This window comes from Camelus bactrianus, chromosome 6 (genome assembly GCF_048773025.1).
Source record: "Camelus bactrianus isolate YW-2024 breed Bactrian camel chromosome 6, ASM4877302v1, whole genome shotgun sequence".
Taxonomy (NCBI): Eukaryota; Metazoa; Chordata; class Mammalia; order Artiodactyla; family Camelidae; genus Camelus; species Camelus bactrianus.
Window position 1 is genome coordinate 89701881 of NC_133544.1, and position 22295 is coordinate 89724175.

At 53.1% G+C, this 22295-nt stretch overlaps 1 protein-coding gene across 1 annotated transcript in view; it reads left to right on the forward strand.

Moving 5' to 3' along the window:
• Window positions 1-804: 804 nt before the first annotated feature.
• The window catches only part of LOC105080508 (tyrosine-protein kinase SYK), a 46532-nt gene continuing 25041 nt past the window's right edge, over window positions 805-22295 (forward strand). Inside the window, exons 1-6 of the mRNA XM_074366263.1 lie at window positions 805-1250; window positions 3281-3441; window positions 14963-15098; window positions 18737-18815; window positions 19196-19239; window positions 20949-21017. Coding sequence (XP_074222364.1) covers window positions 849-1250; window positions 3281-3441; window positions 14963-15098; window positions 18737-18815; window positions 19196-19239; window positions 20949-21017 — 891 coding nt within the window. The 5' untranslated portion in view covers window positions 805-848. The remainder of the gene's footprint in view (window positions 1251-3280; window positions 3442-14962; window positions 15099-18736; window positions 18816-19195; window positions 19240-20948; window positions 21018-22295) is intronic.

Genomic DNA, 22295 nt, shown 5'->3' on the forward strand with positions numbered 1-22295 from the left:
TGCGTCTGTATGGTGCAAGAAGCATCTCTTTCTGTGACAGTGTCCCCACCAAATGTGGAACCTGCCCTGTGTCTTCAAAATCGGCCCTTCAGACGGTGCAAGGCGGGGGCCAGGAAGTGGTCTGGGGGAGGGCAGGGAGCAGCCGGCATGTTGCTGCGGCCTGGGGCTCTGGGCGGGTGTCACTTTTCATGCCTCCAGGCAGCCGCTTGCCCATCCTACCTCCCGGCCAAAGGTCTTACGTGGTACAAAAATGCGGCCCATACTCAGCTCTCTGGTGTCTGGTGTCCAGTTACAGCGTACGACGCAGTAGACCCTGAGTGTTCGGGTGGGGGTCCGGTAACATCCTCACTGCAGGTGGCTGGCCAGTGTGAGTGTTTACAGCTCTCTCCATCTCAAGAGAACAGTGGGTTGCCCGGGTCCTGCCCCTGTGCCCTGCTGACGGTCAGGTGAGCTCCTAAGCCCTGTTGTGCAAGGGGATATCTCATTTTAGTTAGTCCCAGAATTCTCTGCCTCCACTAATAATAATCATAATCATCATCATCATCATCATCATCATCATCATCATCATCATAATAATAATAATTTGGCCATATTGGTCCAATGTGCTGTTTTTTGGTCCAACATTGCAGGGATGTGTTTGCGAAGCTGATGGTAATGTGGGCAGGAAGGACGCAGGCGCGCTCGTTAGGGCTGTAGCCCCGAGTCCCAGCGGCAGAGCGCCCGCCACCTCTCGCTGGAGGCGCGGCGCTCAAACCGCTTCCTGCTGCTCGGGTCCTGACCGCTGTCCCGCCTTTGTTTCGCCAGGGGGACTCCCGCGCGCGCCCTCGGCCCCAGGAGACGCCGCAGGCATGGCCGACAGCGCCAACCACCTGCCCTTCTTCTTCGGCAACATCACCCGGGAGGAGGCGGAGGACTGCCTGGTCCAGGGCGGCACGAGCGACGGGCTCTACCTGCTGCGCCAGAGCCGCACCTACCTGGGCGGCTTCGCGCTGTCGGCGGCGCACGACCGCAAGGCGCACCGCCACACCATCCTGCGCGAGCTCAACGGCTCGTACGCCATCTCGGGCGGCAGGGCCCACAGCAGCCCGGCCGAGCTCTGCGCCTGCCACTCCCAGGAGCTGGACGGCCTCGTCTGCGTCCTCACCAAGCCCGTGCACCGGCCGCCCGGCGTGCAGCCCAGGAGCGGCCCCTTCGAGGACCTGAAGGAGAACCTCATCCGCGACTACATGAAGCAGACGTGGAACCTGCAGGTGGGCCGCGCCTCCCAGGGCCTCGCGTGAGCCCCTTTCCCCTCAGCCACCAGCCTGCCCCCCTCCAGGGGGACTGCCTCTCCTCCTTTGCGGTCACGCCTGAGAGGCTGGGCCCCGAGGCGCCAGCGATGGGGTTTCTCCACCGCAGGAAACCACTGCCACCCAGTTCACACTGGCCCTTTCGGACGGGCGTCCCAGGCACATACTGGTTTTTGTCTTTTTAAATTTACCCTAGAAGGTCATACTGTGCACATTGCCCAGCACTGGATTTCACAGCCTCAAATCGCCTCTTGCAAAACTTTCCAGATCAGCCGACACACGGCTGCGTCAGCCTGTTATTGGCTACCTGATACTTCCTCCCGTGAACCCTAGTTTATTTAACTATTGACGGATACCCTCACTATTTACAAATAATGATGCTGCTAACATCCTTCTCAACTTCTATGCAGCATCAGCAGGACAACCCTGAACAGGCTGGATTCGCCACAGCGAAGGGGGGTGTGTGGGATTCAGACGTATTGACATACTGTCTTCCAGGAAGGCCCCGGGGTTGTGACAACTTGCATTCCTGCCACACTCTTACTGTCAGGAGCCAGCAGGCTGGTGGACGGTCTCCTGCTCTGACTTACGTGTCCGATTTCCTCGCATCCCCCGGGTGTCTGCTTCACGTGTCCTCCTGTGCTGTCCTGTCCGTGTGGATGTGTGACGGCACAGTGCAGGCTTTCTGAGGAGTCTGCACATCCTCTACTCCTTTAGTGTGTCCTGCACTGAATTCAGCCTTGCAGACAGATCCTACATTTTCAGTATTTTTATTAGTGTTTCTCGAATAAGTGTCAGACCATCCTTCTACGTTTTTTAAGTCAGGTAAATCAGATTTGTTGAGGTGTAGTTTACACCCTCTTTTGGTGTACAGGACTGTGATTTTTGACAAATGCGTGACATCACGTAGCCCCCCGTGTAGTCAGGGTGCACGGCAATTCCATCACCCGTTAGGCACTCATGCCCGGCCCCGGCCCAGCCCCTGGCGGCCCCTCATCTGCTTTCTGGCCCTGTAGCTGTGCCTTTTCCAGAATGTCAGACAGAAGGGCCACCCGGCACGCAGCCTTTTCAGACTGGCCGCTTTCACGCAGCATGAAGTCCTGGCGAGTCAGCCGCGTGTCAGTGGCCGCTCTCTGTTACAACAGAATCCCGCACCCGTATTGCTTCTGCCCTTTGCTCTCTTTGAGTCGGGCGCCTTTCTGGTATGTCACTGCTGCGGCTTTGGCTTTTCATTCCATCCATGAGGAAACCCTTCCATGTTCCCCTTCCCTTCCGTCGCCCCCCCGCCCCCTCCATCTCCTAGTCTGGGGGGGTTGTGGTTTTCTTTTCCCTCCTTCTGGTTCTTCCTGTAACCTTGAGTAAGCACCTTGGATTCCTCATTCACTGCTGCGGGGGACAGCGGCGTCTCTCCCGCTGAGGACGAGGAGGACGGGAATTCAGCCAGCTGTCCGCCTCCTTCTCATTTTTGTTTTCCGCGCTGTCGTTTCTGTGTTGTCGAGGTTCGTCTCCTCTTGCTGTGGTCGCGTCTCCTGCAGGTACAGGCGGCAGTGCCTGTGAGCGTTCAGACTGCAGCCGTGTAGAGGGAGACGGGAAAAAGCACGTCTCCTTTGCTGCACGCGTCTGAAGGCTTCCTGGGGGTGATTAAATGACCAGAGTCTAATACGGAACAATCAGTTCTAGGAGGCGATGGTGGGGAGAGGGCGGGAGGGCCATTCTCTAGATCTCATGGATTATGCCAGGTGGCTTCTAAGGCCCGATGTGGCTTTTAAAAGGCCAACCTCTGCATTCTAAAATCCATTTTGTTATTTATACACTCGAAGGTACTCAAGTAATACATACGAGCTATCGGCTTTATTTCTTGAATAGCCAAACAGGTAAATAAATGTGACTGCATTTTGCTGCATCAGGACTTAGGACAGAGTGGAAATGCCTTCTGCATCTTCCTTGTCGCTGTCACTCAGCTTGTCCCCACTCTCCTCTCCGCGTGGCAGGGTCAGGCTCTGGAGCAGGCCATCATCAGCCAGAAACCCCAGCTGGAGAAGCTGATCGCCACCACGGCCCACGAAAAAATGCCCTGGTTCCATGGAAAAATCTCTCGGGATGAATCTGAGCAGATCGTGCTGATAGGATCAAAGACAAATGGAAAGTTTTTGTAAGTATTGTGTCTTTTCCCTTCGCCCCCTACCGCCAGGGCTGCCTGGACAGTTAGGGGTAACGCAGCCTCCCCGATCCTGGATTCCTCGTGACCCCGGGGAAGGAGTCACTGCTGTCATCTGAAATGAGCGTGTTGGTCGGCCACACCGACGTCTCACATTGAAGCCGTCCCACTTAATTCGGCATTTGTTTTGTCCAGTCTGACCCCAAAGCAAATACGCTCCTTGGGCCCTGAGGGACGCCGTTTAAAGAAAACGTATTCAGCCACATAGTCTGCTTTTAATGAGAAACATGAAAGGTGTCACATCGTGGTGTGTCCGCTCAGATCTTGCCCCAAGATCTCAGACTTGACTTCTGTCTTCCCTTGGAAAGAAATGCTGATAGGGTGGACGGGAAAGAAAATTTGCCGAGAGTCGGTCATATGAGAGGTCAGTGCAGAAGCTTGATCACAAACAGGTGCGTGGGCTCCAGCCTTTTCCACTCAGCAACGAGGCATGCATCCCGAGCTCTGTTCCCTGGAGGTGCTGGAGATGAAGACCACCTTGGGGCAGGGTCGGTGGTCTGGAGACGGCAAGGCGCTGTCTTGGGCACATGTCGACCTTATTCCCCCGGTGCTGTGGCCGAGGGTACAGAGGGGCGTTGGCAGTGGAGGCACACTCGCTCCTGTGTCTTTGTCCCTGCTCCGTGCCCCTCCAGAGGTGCTGGCTGGGGGTCCCTTCCTTGCCTTGGACACGCGCAGCAGTGGAACCCCATGGTCAGGCACGGGGAGCCACGCCCTGCTGGCCTTAGGAGCTCTTCTTAGAAGTGGAAGTGGTTTCTCTGATCAGCTATCTAGTGAAAGAATGTTCCTCATACTTTACCATAATATCTATTATTTAAGAAATCCAGACACACACTACTGTATATAAAAGAGACAAGCAACAAGGACCTCCTGGAGAGCACAGGGAACTCTCTTCAGTTTCTTGTGATAAGAAAATGCATTGAGCCGTTAGACTTGTGCACTTTTCATGGGTTATGCTTCATTAAAAAGGTTTTACAAATGAAAAAAAAAAAAAAGAAATGATCTTAAGCCCAACCCTCTTTCTCCAGAAGTGATCCTAGAGGGGGCGGGGCACAGCTCAGTGGCAGAGCACCTGCTTAGCATGCATGAGGTCCTGGGTTCAACCCCTGGGACCTCCATTTAAAAAACTATTTTAAAAAAATATAATAAAAAGTGATCCTAAAAACAAATGCAGGGCAGCCCTGGCTGGCACACAACGTGCCTGGATTGGTGGTTTCATGGTTACAGCAGTGGCCGGGGCAGGAATCCTGTGGCAGGCAGATGTCCTTTTCCCTCAGTGTGGCACCTGGCAGCTCATCCCCCCTGAGGTTTGGACTTTTACTGTCTTCTTAGTAATAGTCTCCAACACAGGTGTCACAGGACGGCGTGTGTGGCGTCTGGGCGTGTGAAGTCAGCCCCAAGGCGTGCAGAATCCAAAGAGCAAGGCCTTGCTCGCCATTCGGAACCCCACTCTCAGGCTGGCTGGGGGGCAGCTGTGCTCAGGGAGGCCGCCTGTCCCCCACTGAGATGTGGGGTGCTGCCGGGACCCCCCCCCAACCCTGAGCCAGCCCCACAGTTGTGGCACCTTCCTCCTGAGTCTTGGCAGGCCTCAGCCAAGTGTCCCTAGAGAACATGCCTCCTGCCTCCTTTCTGATTGTGTGAACTGGCTTGTCCATCTGTGGGCTTGTCCACTTTTGTCCACAGGAGGCACTGGATGCCAGGACCGTCCTGGGCAGTGAAGAGGGGGGCATCTTCCTGGTGGAGGCTGCATCTCAGTGAGGGAAGTAGGTGCTGAGCCACTGGACAGGAGCCTCACCATGTTGGAGCATTTAAGGAAGGGGGTAGAGCAGCCATGGTTGGGGTACCAGGGTCCTGTTTTATGCTGGGTAGTGAGGCAGGGCCTCGCTGTGAAGGAGACATTTGAGCAGAGACCCAAGGGCAGCTGGGAGCCATCCTGATGGGGGAACAGCTTGTGTGGGTGCCTGGATGCAGGAGTGCACGTTGAGAGTCAGGCCACCACCGTGCCTGGTGCAGAGTGAGATGGGGAGGGGTGGAGGGTGAGGGCCAGGCCTCCGAGGGCTCTCAGGCATCAGTATGTCCGCCTTCAGGAAGGTGTTAGGGCAGATCCGACTGAAGTTCAGTGGGACCCGCCGGGCTTGGTGTAGAAAGGAGCCAGTGCGGAGGTGGGAGCCTGAGCCCGTTCGCCAGCCACACTGCACGCATCTACATCCACTTGAACCAAAATGTGCTGCTCATTTCTCTGCAGTGATTTCAGGGCTTTTACCATCTCGTGCCTGCTGACACCGGCACGGCCTTTCGTGCTTGTCGGCAGGAGGGGTGGAGTGGGTGCCGGTGTGCAGCCCTGCTGGGTGGCTCTGCTCTGCACGGCGGTCAGGGCAGGCCCGGTGTCTCTTCTGCGCAGGCAGGCCCTTATTGTGGGGATCTGGGGTTTCCTTGCACCCTCCATTGTCCCCAGCCAAGCTGCAGCGAGGAGGAAGGCAGATTTCAGGGCACGGGGTGCTGTCCGTGGTGAGCGGACCTCACCCCACCCCCTTTACCTGATGTTTACAGTTCCTTGTTCAACCTCGTCTTGCTGCTTGATTTTACGCACTTGGAGCTGATGTTTTTGCTTGCAGTTCCCCCACTGGCCCATTCCCAGCCCTTCTACACTCGATTTGGCTCCCACTGGCCGCCCCTCCACGCTTCTCACACCCCCGCTGCTCCCCTCATCCCTGCACACTCAGAGGTACTTGTCCCCTGCGTGACCCGGTCTGAGCCTTGCCCGGCCCGACGGGCCTTCCCTTGGACCCCCCTGCAGTGACTGGCCGACACGAAGAACCCAGGAGGCTTTCAGATTCAAAAACAGAATCTGATCTTTGTGATTCCTCACGCTGGTCATCTTTGTTAGATTGAAAATAAGTTACTGCCTGTGAACGGATCCTGCCTAATGTTGAGCGCTTCGTGAAAGGTTAACCGAGAGGAGTAGTTAACGGACAGAGGGGAAGGGCCGGGGGACGCACGCTAGTGCTGAATGCTTGCATTTCCCAGGAAGGACGAACTTGGAGAGTCCAGTGCAAAAATACAAAAGTTCATTCCAGAATCTCTGGTCTGCGTTACAGCTCAGGGTAGCAAGGTCCCTTCCCACCTTGGGAAGGCAGTACCCCTGCTGCCCCCAGAGAACATGGATGGAGAGGCATCGCATTCCACGAGGTCTGAGAGCTCGATGAGGTTATAAACCCTCACCAACGCAGTTTGAAGTGCGGAGGCTCTGTCCCAGAGACGCCTCACCGTCAGGGCGGGCTGTGCCCGGCGATGCCCGCCAACTCCGGTTTTCTCTCCTCTTGAATTGTGCTGTGAAATCCATTTGCGGTGACCAAACACCTGCGCCGGAAGGGACCTTACTGTTGATGCTCTGAATCCCTTGATTTCCAGACAAGGGCTTAGACACAGGGGAGCCTGCCCAAGGCTGTTGGGCAAGTGAGAGGTGAGGGTTGGCATGGGGGGGGGTCCCTGATGTGTCTGGGCTGAGAATGGGTGGCAGCAAAACCTACACCAGGGGACCCCAGGGCCACCAGCCCCAGCCCACTCCCCCGGGAACTCAGCTGGGACTGTTCAGGAGCGGCTTTGCGAAGAGAAGCCGTCAGGGACTTCGCACTGTGCTTGGGGATACAGAACGTAGGTGTGAAGGCTCTTTACAGGCGAAATGCACAGTGCGCGCCTACGGCCCGTCTCTCTCGGCATCTGCGGTGTTTCTGGAGGCGGTTTCGCATCGCCTGGCGTTGCGGGCCCAGTGTTCGTGTCCTTACAGTTTCACCTGGTGGAGCCGCAGCCCCCAGCGTGACAGGTGGAGGTGGGGCCTTTGGGGGATGATGTAGACAGAGCCATGAAGAGGGGGCCCCGTGATGGGACTGTCTATGACAGGAGGAGACGGGAGCGTCTCTCCACGCCCGCACCGAGGCGAGGCCCTGGGAGCACACGGGAGGTGGTTCGCCTTGGGCAGGCTCCCCGCGCCTAAGCCTTTGTCTGGAAATCAAGGGATTCACAGCATCAGCAGTGAAGTCCCTTCTGCGCAAGCGTTCTGTCACCGCCAGTGGGTTTCATGCCATAACTCAAGGTGGATCCCTCATGAATGGGTTTCGAGTCCTCATTAAAGAGACTTCAGAGAGCCTTCCCCCTTCCGCCACGTGGAGGCGCTAGGAAGGTGGCATGTGAACCGCGAAGCAGGCTCTCAGCGGACACCGGCCCTTCCAGCATCTTGGTCTCAGACCTCCAGCCTCCTCCAGGACCACAAGGATGAAATGCCTGCCGTTTAAGCTTAAGTGTCTGTTCAGGCTGCGGTGTTCTGAGGAAGACACCCGTCCGTGTCTGGGCCTCCAGCCAGATGGGGACGTCAGACGGGGACCCCCCGGCCCGGGTCCTGTGGGTGTGGGACCGGAGCTCTGCCCCATTGGTGACACCAGGGACAGAGGCAGAGCAGACGGGCTGGTTTGGGGGTGCGTGTCCTCGGCTCTCCGAGGCCCCATCCTGACAGCACAGTTTGCCGTTTGAGAAACTGGTCGCGGCTCAGGTGTGGTTTGAATACGAATCTGTTAGGCAAGGGAAACAGAGCTTCCTTTCCAAAAATGTTGCATCCTCTCCATCGAGGGAGGGCTCTAGGATTGGTGGGATACAAAGCATATGCAATTTGGAGACCCTTTAAAAAAAAGAACACAAAATTTGGCACAAAATACAATATTTTGGGAAGTAAGGAAAAAATCACAATAAATTACATTTTTTAAAAGCTGATAAATACTACAAACATACAAAATTTAGAAAAAAATAGTATAATTTTCTACTTAAGTGCCTGACACATCTCTATAGTGCCTTTGATTTTGACATCTTTTGACTGCTTAGTGTTTGACTGCCTCTTCACTGGGCAATAACTTGGTAATATTACTTTCTACGTATCCCAAAAAAGAAAACTCTGTCCTTCTGGTAGGTTCACAGCTCACTGTGAGTAATGCAGGTACATCTTTAGGATCGTTGTCAACGCTGAGATAGGCAGTCAGAGTGGAGGAAAGAGTAGTCTTCTCTGGGGGTAATTAAGTATCTTTTACAGATCGTACAAAACCCTCCGGCCGCGTGGTGACATTGCTTGGGCCGGATGAGGCCGTGGGGACAGGCCGCGGTCAGCAGGCCGCGCACCCTCCCGTGCAGAAATATCTCACGCTGTGGTTGGTGCAGGGCAGCTAAGAGCTCTCGTGCGCGTGCCCAGTGTGCATCTCGTCTGCTGAAATGTGATGTGCTGTGCCCTTCATGTCATCATGTCAAGTGTCTCAGAACAAAAACGCTGTAAAAAGCCCACGTTCTGCAAGCGGAAAGTAATGGAATTGGCACCCTCTTTGTGTTTAGTACCTGGTGAATGTTTTGTTGTTTCTGGCTTAAAGTCCTTGCAAGTCTTGCAGAGTCAAGAGTGAGTCGGAAGCGACCTTTAAAATACACAGATCGTGGTTCTCCAAGTGGCTGAATTAACGTTGCAAAGAAAAGGGAGGATTTCAGATTTGTCAAGGGAGTCACTAAACCAGGAAGTCACCAATGCCTTTTTCATTCTAGTTCCTACTTTCTGACTTTAGAAGTGTGCTGCTTTAAAAAAGGAAGCTACAAAAATAGGCTTTCATTCCACAAAGTGTAAATGCATTCCACCAGGTAAATGCCAGGCATTGTGGTAGGACTGTGACAAACATGACAGACGTTGTTCCCTGCCCACACCGTGCTTCCAGCCTAGGCGGAGGATATTAAACTCAGAGAGACATGCTGCAGAGTGTGTGACATGTGACAGTGTTTCCCGCTCCATCCAGCACGGTCATCCCATCCAGCTAATGACACTGCTGACCATTGAGCAGGATCTTTATTTCCACTCACTCGTTTATTGTCCGTCAGTCCACTTGTTCTGAGTGTCCGAGCGCAGGGCCAGCCACCGTCTTCATGAGTGGAACCCCACTGCTCAGAACAGGGTCTCAGTGGCAGGAATCTTTCAAGGGAAACGGACCCTTGAGCCTCGCTTTGAGCAATAAGGAGAAGAGGATTGATGGAGAAGGGGAAAGGGGGTCCTGGGCAGGACGGACTGCTGGTGCAGAGTCTTCGGGGTCAGCACTGTGACCTGAGTGTGGCCTGGCCTGGGGCTGCGCAGGAGTGACAGTTAGTGGTGACGGGGAGGCGGTCAGACCCGCCAGGAAGTCCCTGCTGGTCCTAAGGGGTGGACCAGGGAGTGGATTGTCCACTTAGGGACACACTGAGAGGGGAAAAGGGACCAATGACAGGATGGGAGGGGTCAGCAGGGGTCAGCAGTTTGAGTCTACCCAGAATCAGGGATGTGCAGGTCAGAGCCATGTGGTCCTCTTCCAGGACAGCCCTGACCTGGGGACACCAGATGCCAGCCCTGACACCCTTGACCATTAGAACAACACCTTTCACCAGTGCCCTCCCCTCCGCTCCCCCATCCCATCAGGCAGACTGCTTGGCAGAGGGATCCCTCTCTTTGGAAATAGCTGTCAGTAATCTTTTCCAGTGCACGTGCAACTCTGTATAAGGGAGCCCTAAAAAAAACGGGTTTACAACGTGGCACACTTTTCAGAGACTTTGAGATAGCTTGTAACAGTGTACACTTGTGTTCCCTACGAGCAAGGAACAAAGGTTAATTAGGAGAAGGGAGAAAGACTGAAAGCAGTGCCTTCATTGGGATTCCACAGGACGGAGACAAAGTCCAGAGCGGTTGATGTAAGCTGTGGTCCTCAACCTGCTGTGCGTGTGCAGACCACCTGCAGGCTGGAGAAAACAGCCTCCGTACTGTTCCACAGATTCATATGGCACAGGTTTCAGCCGCCTCCCCTGAGTTTTTAACTCACTGGGGCTGGGTTTTTGTTTTTGTTGTTCCTCTCATCTTCTGTGCATCATTAGGGCTGGTGTGTCTCCTGGGCCTGCGGAGCTCTCGGCCTCACGCTGGCAGACGTACGACTGTGCGTGCCTCTGCTGCAGCCCTCCGTCCCCGCTCCCCAGCATCTCTCTAGAGAAGCCGCTGTCGGGGACCCAGCGGCAGTGTCTGCCCGCCCGATACAGCATCAGCCCTGGAAGGGAGCCCCTCCCCGTCTCTCCGTACAGCCCCTCCCGGTCGTAGCCACACAGACGCCCGCCTTCCCCTCCACCAGCCGTGCTCCTCTCTGCTGTGAACGGAAAGAAGACGCGCCAGACAATGAGAATGCCTGATGGGCTGGGACGTGCCCAGCCATTCCATTCCGTCTGCAGCAGACACAGTGCAGTGCCCCCAGACTTTGGCTGGTGAGGGTCACCTGAAGGGTGCCACCACCTCCCGGGTCCTCACTTCCCCATCAGTGTCTGGACATCTCTGATCCAGGAGAGCACAGGAGGGTGGAGGAGGGGCTCAGGCCTCCAGGCCCTGCCTGGCAGAACGAACACCCTCCCTGCCTCGGCTTTGCCGAGCGCCTCGTGTCAGTGAGGGCAGGACCTGCTCATCGCAGAGCCCGAGACGTCCACCTCGGAGGGGAGGTGGTGCTCCTGCCCGCTCACCAGCGGCCTCGAGACAGTCTGAAGGCCGGTGAGGACGCTTCACAGCTCAGGGCACTGAAGCCCCACACTCTGTAGCAGCAAAACACAAATCTGTGGTGAGCCCGCTTCTTGTGAGAGACTCGCCGGGAAAAAATACTCTAGTGCTTCTGGGAACGTGCTGAATGAAGACGGCTGGCCCGGAGGGCGGAGGCCGGCAGCCCCCAGAGAAGCTGGAAGGCTAGTCTTTGCTCGTGCCTCGCTGGGCATCCATGTGACAAACCTAGTGAGTGTCCCAGGGACGAGGGGGGCTTCTGAGGAACAGGAGGGGCCCAATAGGAGGAGCGACTTCAGTTTCCAAACCAGCATTTTCCATAGGTTAGACTAAAAATAGCCCAGCCCAGGATCTGCCTGCAGCCAGCAGGCGTCTCACGGTTGCTGGCCGTTAGTGTCACCGAGCCTCTGGTCTTTGTCACCCACAGATGCCAGGCCTGTGGGTTTCCCTTCTCTGCCCTTGTTTCCTGCCAGCTGCCTCGGGGGCTGTTCAGGCTGCGTGACCACCGCCTGTCCCTGCGCCTGCCAGTCCTTCAAGTGTGCTCACCAGGGAGCTGTCGCCGCTGGCCTCGTGGGAGCTGGCCCAGGCTGCCTGGCTGGGGCTCTGGGAGAGAGGCTCCTCTGGGACCTGCTCCCTGCAGGACTCATGGAAGCACGTGCTTTTGCAGAACTCCCCGTCCAAAAGCAAGACCTTCCCTTTCTGCCTTACACAAGCTCTCTTTTAAGGCTGTTTTAATTATGAAATATTAAACGCACAAAAGAGTGCATTACCCTCTATGTGTTACCAAAGGCAAGTTCACGTGCCCACTGCACCACGAGGCCAAACAAACTGAAACACGAGTTTGGAGCAGAGAAAGGTTTACTGCAGGGCTGAGCAAAGAGGACGGGGTGGCACATGCCCAAGAAAACCCCAAACTCCTGGAAGGGTGGCAGCAAAGCATATTTAAAGGCCGGGTAAGGGTGGGGGGTGTGCAGGGCACCTGATCAGCTCGTGCACAATCTCTGACTGGTTGATGTTAAGGGAACAGGGGGTCAACACTGTCAACCCCCAGGCGCCAGACGGTCTGGATCATCAGGTGGTTCATTTCATCCCTTTGTTGGTGGTTTTAAGCATCTGACAAACTCAGGAAATATGCATGAGATACTATTATCTGGATGCTTCAGAGAGGAGCTCCAGCAGAGGACATGGGGAGGGGGTCTGACGCTGGAAGCCCCGCGGGGCCTGCCCCGCACGTATGCGCCGCTTACTGGATGGCTCTGAAGCAAATGCCGCTGGAGTCAAGAACTAAACCACGGACAGTGTCACCGGGGGCCCCGCCCTCACACCCCAGCCCCTAGAGGACAACGCTTCCTGCACCCTTGTGTCCAGCCTGTTCTTGCTTTTTTCTTCTTTTCTCTCTCTCTTTTTTTTTTTTTTTTGCCACCTAAGACTGACCTATGTGTACATCTCGCAACAAAACCGTTTGCTTTTGCCTGTCTGGGAACTGCATGTGTGTGGAATCACGGTGTCCGTTTTGCGATCGTGAGAGTCACCTGTCCTCTGTACCCCTGCTGCTTGTGTGTTTTATCCTGTGACACTGCGTGGTATGAATCCCCCCCTGCAGACTCGCTCACCGTGCAGTCAGTGAACACTCAGGCTGTTGACAGTTTTTGATAATCACAGATAAAGCTGCTATCAGCATCCTTGCACTCAATCCAGGTGCAGGACGCACACAGGTGGCGTATCTTCGAGTAGGTTGCTCACTCACAGGGGACAGACAGGTTCAGCTTTAGCAGAGAACTCAAAATGGTTTCCCAGATTGGTTGAACCGACTCACGCTCCTGCTGGCCGCATAGGGGAGTGCCTGGTGCCCCCCTGCTCAGCAGTGTTCAGTATCTGGCATCAGTCTTTTATTAAATTTCTTCCAGTCTGAAAGGTATGTAGCAGTATTTCCATTGCAGTGTTCATTTGTGTTTCCCGATTTCTGGTGAGGTGACGGCACCACCTCGCTGGGCGTTCTGCAGTCCTCCGTCTGAGTTTTAACAACAAAAGGTCAATCAAGGCATAAAGCAAGATGGAGAGGTAGCGACTGGTCGTGAATCCAGAAAACCAGAGCTCAGATCCAGTTCATTGTTTCCAGGACCCCGAAGTCCAAGACTTAGAGGACTCGAAGTCAAGGAGGGTGATATTTTGCAATGGCTTGTGGACATTGTTATTCCAAGGCCACCTGCTTATATGCTTATAAATGCTTCCTGTTAAGAATGTATATAATTCTTTATACTTCCAAACTATCTTATTTGTTTGCCACCAACGCTTAAGAAACAAGCAAAGCAGGCATGAATAGTCCCACGTTATGAAATAGCTTCCCTGCTAGATTGACTCACTTCTCCCCCGTATGAAAATCTGTTTTACCTTTTATGTGTGGCTGTTTTTCAGTTTGACAGCAGCCGCCTGGCCTTCCTGCGCCGTGTGACCGTGAAAGAGAGCTTACACTTTGAGGTGCGGGTGATCTGGTTGAGTTGAGAGAAAAGGCTGTTTTCACAGTGCAGGGTCTGGGCGTGCCCCGTCACCCACACCAGCTGCCCTGAGCACTGGGGCATGGCGGGAACCCGTTCCTCGTGCACAGCCAAGCACGACTTAACAGAAATGTATTTTTGAAACAAAGTTCCAACCCCACGTGACACAGCTTAGCTCTCAAGTCCTGGGTTAGCTTTTGGCGATCAGTCTACCAAGTCAAGGAAAGTGTGACCACGTCAGCTTCCAAAGCCCGTCTCATAGGTGTGGCCTCGTGCAACCAAGAGGAGGCATTGGAAATGTACGCCAAACGTGGAAATCCCACCAGCTTGGCACATTTGAACTCTTCCCAAAATACAGTACATTGGCCACACTGCTTAACATCTGGGGGGACTCAGGGTCCTCATTGTAGAAAATGCCATGGCTAGAGAGGCTTTCTGGGACCTTCTGGGACCTTCTGAGACCTCTGTGACTCACCGTCTCTCAGATTTCATGATCCGAAGGGCTTGAGTGGCTGAGGGGGAGGATGGCCTGAGGATGGTGATGACTAAGGAGTTCTTCTGAGGGAGGGGGTTCACCTCCATCCCCAGCCTGTACGCCTCGGCCTGGACTGCACCCTCCCCACGTCCCACAGGCCTTCCCCGGAGGTCTCTGTCCTCCCTGGAGGCAGCAGCCTCCCTTGGGCAGCACAGTGGGTGTCTCTCTGCTTGGGACTCACAGGTCTCATTCCCTGAGTAAGGGAAGGGTGGCACCAAGGCGCACCTGCTGGGACAAGGAGGCTGAGCGGGGGTGGCCGGCACCACCAGCGCAGCCCTGGTTCTGCTCGCTGGTCCCCACCCTGCCGTGGGTGACATTTTCTTCTCTTGGTGACTTCATCTGCCCTGTATCACATGAAACAACAGTTTAAATTCTGGTCCTGCCCTCTCCTGCCTGCAAAAGGAAGAGGGCCCTGGGAAGTGGGAGCTTTCACCCTTCTCCATCTGGGGTCCAGAAGGTTCCAGAAGGTTCCTACTTTACAAGCCCACCAAACACCGCCCATGCCGCAGCCTCGACTGGGTGGTGGAGCTTCATCGTCTGGAATCCAACCCAGATGCAGACCTCGCTGAAGAGAGGCAGGCTCCACAGAGGCCTGTGGCTCCAGGATGCTGGGGTCCCTGCACTGGGATCTGGCGCGGTGTTACTGCTCCAGGTGAACAGAGGACTCACCCACAGAGCCGGGCTCTCCTGACGCCCACCTGGGCCTCCCAGGCCCCCTGGGCAACCGTAGCACTGCCTTGTCTGGAGTCACGGTGTCACTGAGCTGTGGGCTGGGCCTCCCTTGACCCCGAGGGCAGGGTGCTTCTCCCTGCCGGGCGGTGGGAGCGATGCTGATGCGCGGTCCCTGTCTTGCAGGATCAGGGCCAGGGACAACGGCTCTTACGCCCTGTGCCTGCTGCACGAGGGGAAGGTGCTGCACTACCGCATCGATAAGGACAAGACCGGGAAGCTCTCCATCCCCGGCGGGAAGAATTTCGACACGCTCTGGCAGGTAGGCGTCCTCCTCGGAAGCGAGGGGCCCCGGCCCCTGGACCTTGTTAGAAACGTTCACCTGGGCCCCCGAGGACACCTGGCCCAATCAGGGTCTGCTTTTCGACCTCCAGGTCCCTTAGGTGACGGAGGCTCACAGAGCTTGTCCGGGGCCCCTCGGGTCTCGGCTCCACGAGGTGGAACCCGCTCGGGTCTGCGCTCTGTTTAACAGGACACCCCGCCCTGGGGGCTAGAGGCATTCCTTTCTGAGATGTTCTCCTGGAACCAAATACACCCACAAAACAGGTGTGGATGGCTGGGAAGGGAGGCCCAGGGGCAGTTGATCGGACTGCTCTTTGAGTTGTGAGAGGCCCAGTGGAATATATAAGGTCACATTCTCACTGCAGAACGAATCTTGTTGCAAAATTAAGGGAATGTAGAAAGCACCCAGCATTTCCTGTGCTTCAGGCTGCCCTGGTCTTTTTCAGCCCTGGTCTGAAACGGGGTTATTCTTAACCCACCTTGTAATAAACCCAGAAACAGCTCATCACTGGGGAGCTCCTTAGGCACTAATGGGCCCTGATCCGAGGTCCGTCCCTCCTTCCATCGGGCCAGCGTGGGCACGAACACCTTGGCTTCATTCGAAATCACAGCTCCACGAGGGAACAGCAGTCACCGTACTGAATGCATCGCTTTTAGCAAAGCAGCCTAGATGGAGCCAACCAAGGGACCCTGCCACCCCAAGAGCAAAAGCTGCAGTGAGCTTTTGTAGGTGAGGGACTTCAGCAGGGGGTGTGTTCAGATGTCCACACCCAGGCCCCACGAGGAACCTCGTGTGTGGAAAGGACCCAACTCAAAACCTGATGTTTTTAAAAATTAAAATCAAGGATCCGCATTACCTTTAAAGCACGTAGCGCAGCCACCGCATGGTGTATCTTGGTTCCTAATGCTGCAGTTGTAAAGAAACACTTCTTTTTGGAGTGCTGGGTATTAGAACGTTGATTCATATTAGCCATCACACCGACACTGTCTTTTGGTTTGTGGCTCATTCGTATATAGCTTATGAGGGACCACAGACTTAGCTTTATTTCAATGGTGTCACTTTGTAAGAGTATTTAGCCTTCTGGGTGCTAGTGTCCAGTGGGAGTCAGAGCAGTGAGCAGGGAATGTCACCTTCTGGGATTAAATTCCCAGTGGAGCCTCTCACCTCCCACAAGAATTGCTGACGGTGTGCATTTAAAGGCACCGGCTGGAGTCCATCTGCCAGCCCGATGCTTGAAGGCCTGGGGCGCCGTCGCTGGCATGCGGCCACTTGGCTTCTGTTGACCGCCTTCTCTGCGTGAGTCCACTCACGGCCTCCAAGCCCGCACGCTCACCACAGTGTGTAAAACGTCTCTAATTGACAGAAAGTCCCTTCCTAAGACTTTTTCCTGTATTTTCTGATCCATCCAGCGAATCGTAGTATTCAGCCTTAATTAAATCTTCCCCATTGTATATATATTGAAGAAAGAGCATCAGAAAATGCCGCAGTGCCTCCCACTTTTACAAACGGGGTTTCACTGGTTTTCCTTGACAGCGGCGTCAGATACCTCTGTGTCCTGCCTCCACCCGGGAGTCTGGTGCCATTTTTCTGACGGTCGGTAATTGCCACACCACCCTGGTCTTCCCTTCTTTAGAGCAAGCGTCCACACACCAGTGGACCAAATCTGGCCCTTTTTGTTTTTGTTTTTGTGTTGTCCTCGAAGAAAATGGGTTTTATACTTAATTTTTTCAATTCTTTTTTTTTTTTGAAGCGTAGCCGATTTACAATGTGAGTTTCATGTGTACAGCAAAGCGATTCACTCGTCCATATACATACATCCATGTATTTTTGGATTCTTCAGCATTACAGCTCATTAGAAGAAACTGAATATAGTGCCCTGTGCTACACAGTGGGTCGTTGTTGTTTATCTATTTTACGTACAATAATGTGTATCTAATCTGTATCTAAACTCCTAGTCTGTCCCTCCCCCCAGCCCTTTCTCCCCTGGTAACCACAGTTTGGTTTTTGTGTCCATGAGTCTACTTCTGGTTTGTAAATGCAATTTGTATCTTTTCTTAAAAAATAAATACAGGACTACGTGACAGAGATGGTCTGTGGACTGAAAAAGCCCAAAATATCACTGTCTGGCCCTTTACAGAAAATGTTTGCAGGTCCCTGCCCACGAGGGGAACCCGCTCTCACAGGTATGCCCGCCTCCCAGCCACCCTTGGAGAGTAGGTGGTAGGAAACACTGGCGTGTGAAGAGATACTTAAATGGCGCTGGAGAGATGGACAGGCTGTTGGAGCTGTTTCAGGGACCTCCGCACTATTAGCCTGAGAACACACTATCGCATTTAACAGAGCAGAGGGGGAGCTTTCGTGTCCACTTCAGTAGCGTGTTGGAGCTGGCCAGGTGGAAGCATTTGCTAAGAGGGTGGATCTCATGTTGTGTTCTTGACCACAATGAACTAACATTTTATAAAAAGGATGCCACCTGGAAGGATAACATGTATCACATTCAGCAAACATTCACCCGAATAGGTAAGTTTTGGGAGGAAAGAGGAGTCAGGAGCAAGGAGTCCTTAACTGGAAAAGGTAGCGATAAACAGATAAGGACGAGAATTCAGATCTGAAGATTTTAGCTTGTCTGAAGATGAAGTATCAGTACGAGAAAAGAAAATGTGAACTCTGAGACTGTGTTCCTAGTGCATAATTTTGATTAGATATGAATAAATCTTCTTGCTATTAATTTATATTTCGACGTAGAAGTCAGACACTGTGGCCCAGTTTTCTGGGAGCCGTTAGTCTGTGTTTTGTCAACATCAGGCCATTCTCCAAGGTCACCATTCCCCAGGTCCCAGCTCCTGTGTCCCCTGTGCTGGGATGTCTTCTCTCTGAAACTTTTCGGCTGAATTGTCGGGTCCCTCCAAAGCCTTTGCCCACAGCACTCTTTCAGCATTAATCACTCTCCGTTGTGACTCATCTGTCTGTCTCTCCACCGGGAAAGATGCATCTCATTCACCGTAGTTTATTTTTTGTCCTATCTCCGGGCCTAAGCACACAGCAGAAGTGTTTGTTGAATGACTGAATAAATGAGTGAGTGTTAGCTTGCTGAATTCATTGTCATAATATCACACGGATATAAGAGAATATAAACAAAGAAATGCAATGCAACTTACCAAAAAAAAAAAAAGAAAGAAAACAAAGAAAGAAAGAGAAAGAGGGTGAGTTGAGACCAGTAGGGTCTGCGTGGGAAGGTGGCATGTGGCCTTCTGTCCAGAAGTCTGAGGACGGCAGGGGAGAGGCACAGGGAGGGATCAGGAAGACCACCTAGGAAGTACCATTTTTTTAACTGAAGTCTGGTTGATTTTATAATATTGTGTTAATCTCCAGTGTACAGCATGGTGATTCAGTTATACACACACACATACATATATTCGTTTTCATATTCTTTTTCATCATTGGTTGCTACAAGATATTAAATACAGTTCCCTGTGCTGTACAGTAAGACCTTGTACCTTTGTTGTTCAGGGCTGTCCTCGAGCCATTTTTAAAGTCTGAAAGAGGAGTCCAGGTCAGGGTTGCTCCATTTCCTGCCTCGGTCATTAATTGTATTTCCTTACTGTTTTCTTTTCCAGCTAGTGGAGCATTATTCTTATAAGTCCGATGGTTTGTTGAGAGTTCTTACAGTTCCACGTCAGAAAATTGGGCAAACGGGTGAGTAGCCGAGACACGGGAGTCTCACTCTCTCAGATGCTGCTGACAACCGGCCTCGTTTTCAGTCTGGTCTGTTGCAAATCCAGGTGGGACAAGGCGGTTGTGTCCTGCTGGATTAAAATGATGCTGGATTGCTCCAATCTTATATATATGTGTCATTCATCAAAAACAGCCAATAACTTTAAAAAAACTAATTCATTTTCACTGCTTATGTGAGAAAGGTGAGTGAAAGAGGATAAAAAGGAATGTGTGCAGAGAATGTCCCTACTTCTCCAGCGGTCACAGCGCACAGTCGCAGTGCTGGATCTGCAGTGGAGGTGGGGTGGACATAGGGGGTTCTCACTGACGCAGCGCTAATTGTCCGCGTTCTTTCTGACCAGGCAACGTAAATTTCCGTCCACAGCTGCCAGGCTCCCATCCTGCTGTAAGTGTCATTCAGCGGCGCCGTCAAAGGTGGGGCAGTTGTAAACTAGCACAGTGGAAAGCGCGTTTTAGATAGCGGGGAAGCAGTGATGGTTTTTATCACCCTCGATAAACTGGGATTGCTGATGAGTGTCGGCTAGAAGGTTAAGTTCCCTCCGCTTTCTAAAAGTGTACACAGTGACCATGCGCCCCAGTGTTAAGTCAGACGTACGCCTCCTGGCAGATTTGGGAAATGGCCACATGCTCTTCAGGGTCAGCCCTGACCCAGCCATGTGGAGCCGCGTGCACAAGCCACATGGCCACGTGCGCGATGGAGCAGTGAGCCTGGTATACAAGATGTAAGGTTATCACATGGCGGTAGAGGGTGCGCTTGGTATGTCTGGGGTCCTGGGGTCGATCCCCAGTACCTCCATGAAAACAAACATAGACAAACCTAATTACCTCCTCCCCCCAAAAATGAAAATAAATCAATTAAAAGTACAAATAATAATAATAAAATAGTGGACCAAAAAAAATTTTTTTAGAAAGATGTCTCCCTGAGGTTGACTGCCCAACTCTTTTGGTTAAATCACCCAACACACTGTTGTCAGAGAGCTCACCCTTTCCAGGAGAGCTGCTTCGGCAATAACTCAGTGGAGGAGGGCACAGGATGGGGGGGCGCTCGGGGCCATGACATGAGGGACAGCCCTAGAGAAGGATGGAGCTGGGGGCTTGGCCAGAACCCCCCTCCCCTCCTAGTCAGTGGGCGGGGAGACTGTGGCCTGACCACACTTCTCCCCGTGGGTTTGCCTCCTACGTGCCTGATGCCCCGAAATTGAGAGGATCCTGGCTCTCTCCTCCCTCCAGACTGTTATGAGCTGACACACAGATTTATATTTAAAGCAGGAATGGCATCCTGCCTACCCTGTCCATGGTGGGGACTGCTGACTGCTCAGAAGCTGTGTCTGCACTGAAACAGGAAGGCCCTCCCAGGGACGGCACCTGTCCCCAGACTGGGGGAACCAGAATTTGCTAAAATACCCATGATCTTTGGGGTCAGCCTCTAAAATATAGCACCTTTATGGAGTCATCGTTTTATTTCACCTTTTACGTGGCCCATGGGCCCGGCCAGCCGACTTGAAGGCTGTACCCTCCACGAGACAGATCCGTTTTCCTCTGAGCGGCATGAGGGCTTCGGGCTGAGAACTCTTAAAAGAACAGGAAGCCCTCTGCTCAGTCATTCATCACCTAACGGCTTCAGGAAGTTAGACATTTTGGAAAAATTTTTCACTGACCAGTGAGATACATCCAGGAAAAAAAAATGCATGTTCCTTAAGGGTCCAACTCGGTGAATTTCCACAAATGTCACAGAAGCAGCACAAGGAAGAAGTAACAAAATTGGGCACTCAGGTTTACTTTTAGTTTCCCTAGGACAATTTGTCTTGAGTTTGGGACTTAATAATTCTATATGAAACGTGGGCTAATTAATGCAAAAGCTCGTGTTTTATAGCCTCCCATGGAAAATATTGCCAAAATGTGTTTCCAGCTCCTGCTGCTCAAGTGGCAGGTTTTCCTGGAGTCTCCCCATGATCAGGTGTCGCCCACCGTGCGTCTCATCAGCAGAGTCTGGCAGGGTGATCACAGAGCAGGTTAAAACAGCTTGTCGTGTAACGAACGCAGCCTGTGTTTTCTGAAACATTTACTGTTCCTCTTTGCCGTTGTGGTTTCTAGACTTGGTCAGCGGGCGGAATAATCTCAAGAATCAAATCGTACTCCTTCCCAAAGCCTGGCCACAGAAAGGTGCTAACACGTCCCCGCCCGCTGTCCCTGAGTGGTAGGACCGACACGCGCTCGGCCCCGCGCTCTGCTCTCTGGCTGCCCCTCCGTGTGCCCTGCTGCTGATGCTCCCGCTGCCGCGGTCTCCTGTCCCCGCCGCGTGTAGCCCTGCCAGGCGGCCCACGCCCCGGCCCTCACTGTGCTTTCCGTGTGGGTCCGAGTCACTTCGCTGCCATGTCCATCACGGTGAGCGCAGCTGTCTGCTAACATGTGCGCTGGAAAGTCACTTCGCTCAGGGTGATGGGTGGGAGGGAGTTCTCACCTGGGAAAGTCTTTTCAGAGGGAGCTGAGTCACTTTTGAGTCGCCGGAAGCATGTGCTGCGGCGTGAGGGTCATTGACTAGATAACTTACATGTTGGTGGAAGGAACACCGAGGTTGTGTGGGTCCCACCCAGTGACAACACAGGACCCATCCCTTTTATAAATGCCACATGCCGTGGTAACTTCATGGTGGCTGTAGAGTTCCCACACAGAACTTTCAGCATAACGTGTAGGAAGACGAGATGGAATTTGAGAATGAGAAACACCGTTTTTATTTATGGGACAGTAAGGTGGACATTTGGCTGTACGACAGGATTATGAGGGAAATAAAAAGATGTTGTTTTTTAAAGACTTTTACTTATAATGAATCACCTCCCTCAAAAAGAAAATATATATATATAGCATGCATGGATTGCTTTTTGTTTTTCACTATGGTATAGAATTAATTACTTTATTAATCATTCTTCCAGTGTTCATATCAGTTAGTAGTTTTCCAAACATTTCAGCATATAACTGAGCATCAGCTCATGAAGCAGATTGCCTAAAGTACTTGTTAGAAACAACAGAAATAAAAGACGTGTAAGTCCTAAGATTTAATTTCCAGGTGGGCAGTCTTAGTTTCAGTGTTCCCAGCCTTGCTGACCATAGAACAGAGAAGTGAGTTGAACGTGGTGTTTGATGGGAAGTTCTGTGATGAACCCGGATGGAGTGACTGTCTATTTTGATGGCTGCCAGGCAGCATGGATCACCTATGACAGGGCATCGCTTTTGGGAGGTGACAGTAGGGCTGCCCACGCACGGGTGGCATGTTAGGGGCTGGGGGCCAGGTTGTCAAGGCAAAGCATGCTCTATGTCCATGTCCCTTCTGCCCCATGACCTGGTGCTTGTTTCAAGAGGCTTTGGCCTTGAGCGAGTAACACTGCCCACGATCCAAGGTGAAACTCTCCACAGCTGCCGCCTCTGGCCCACATGGCCCTCGAC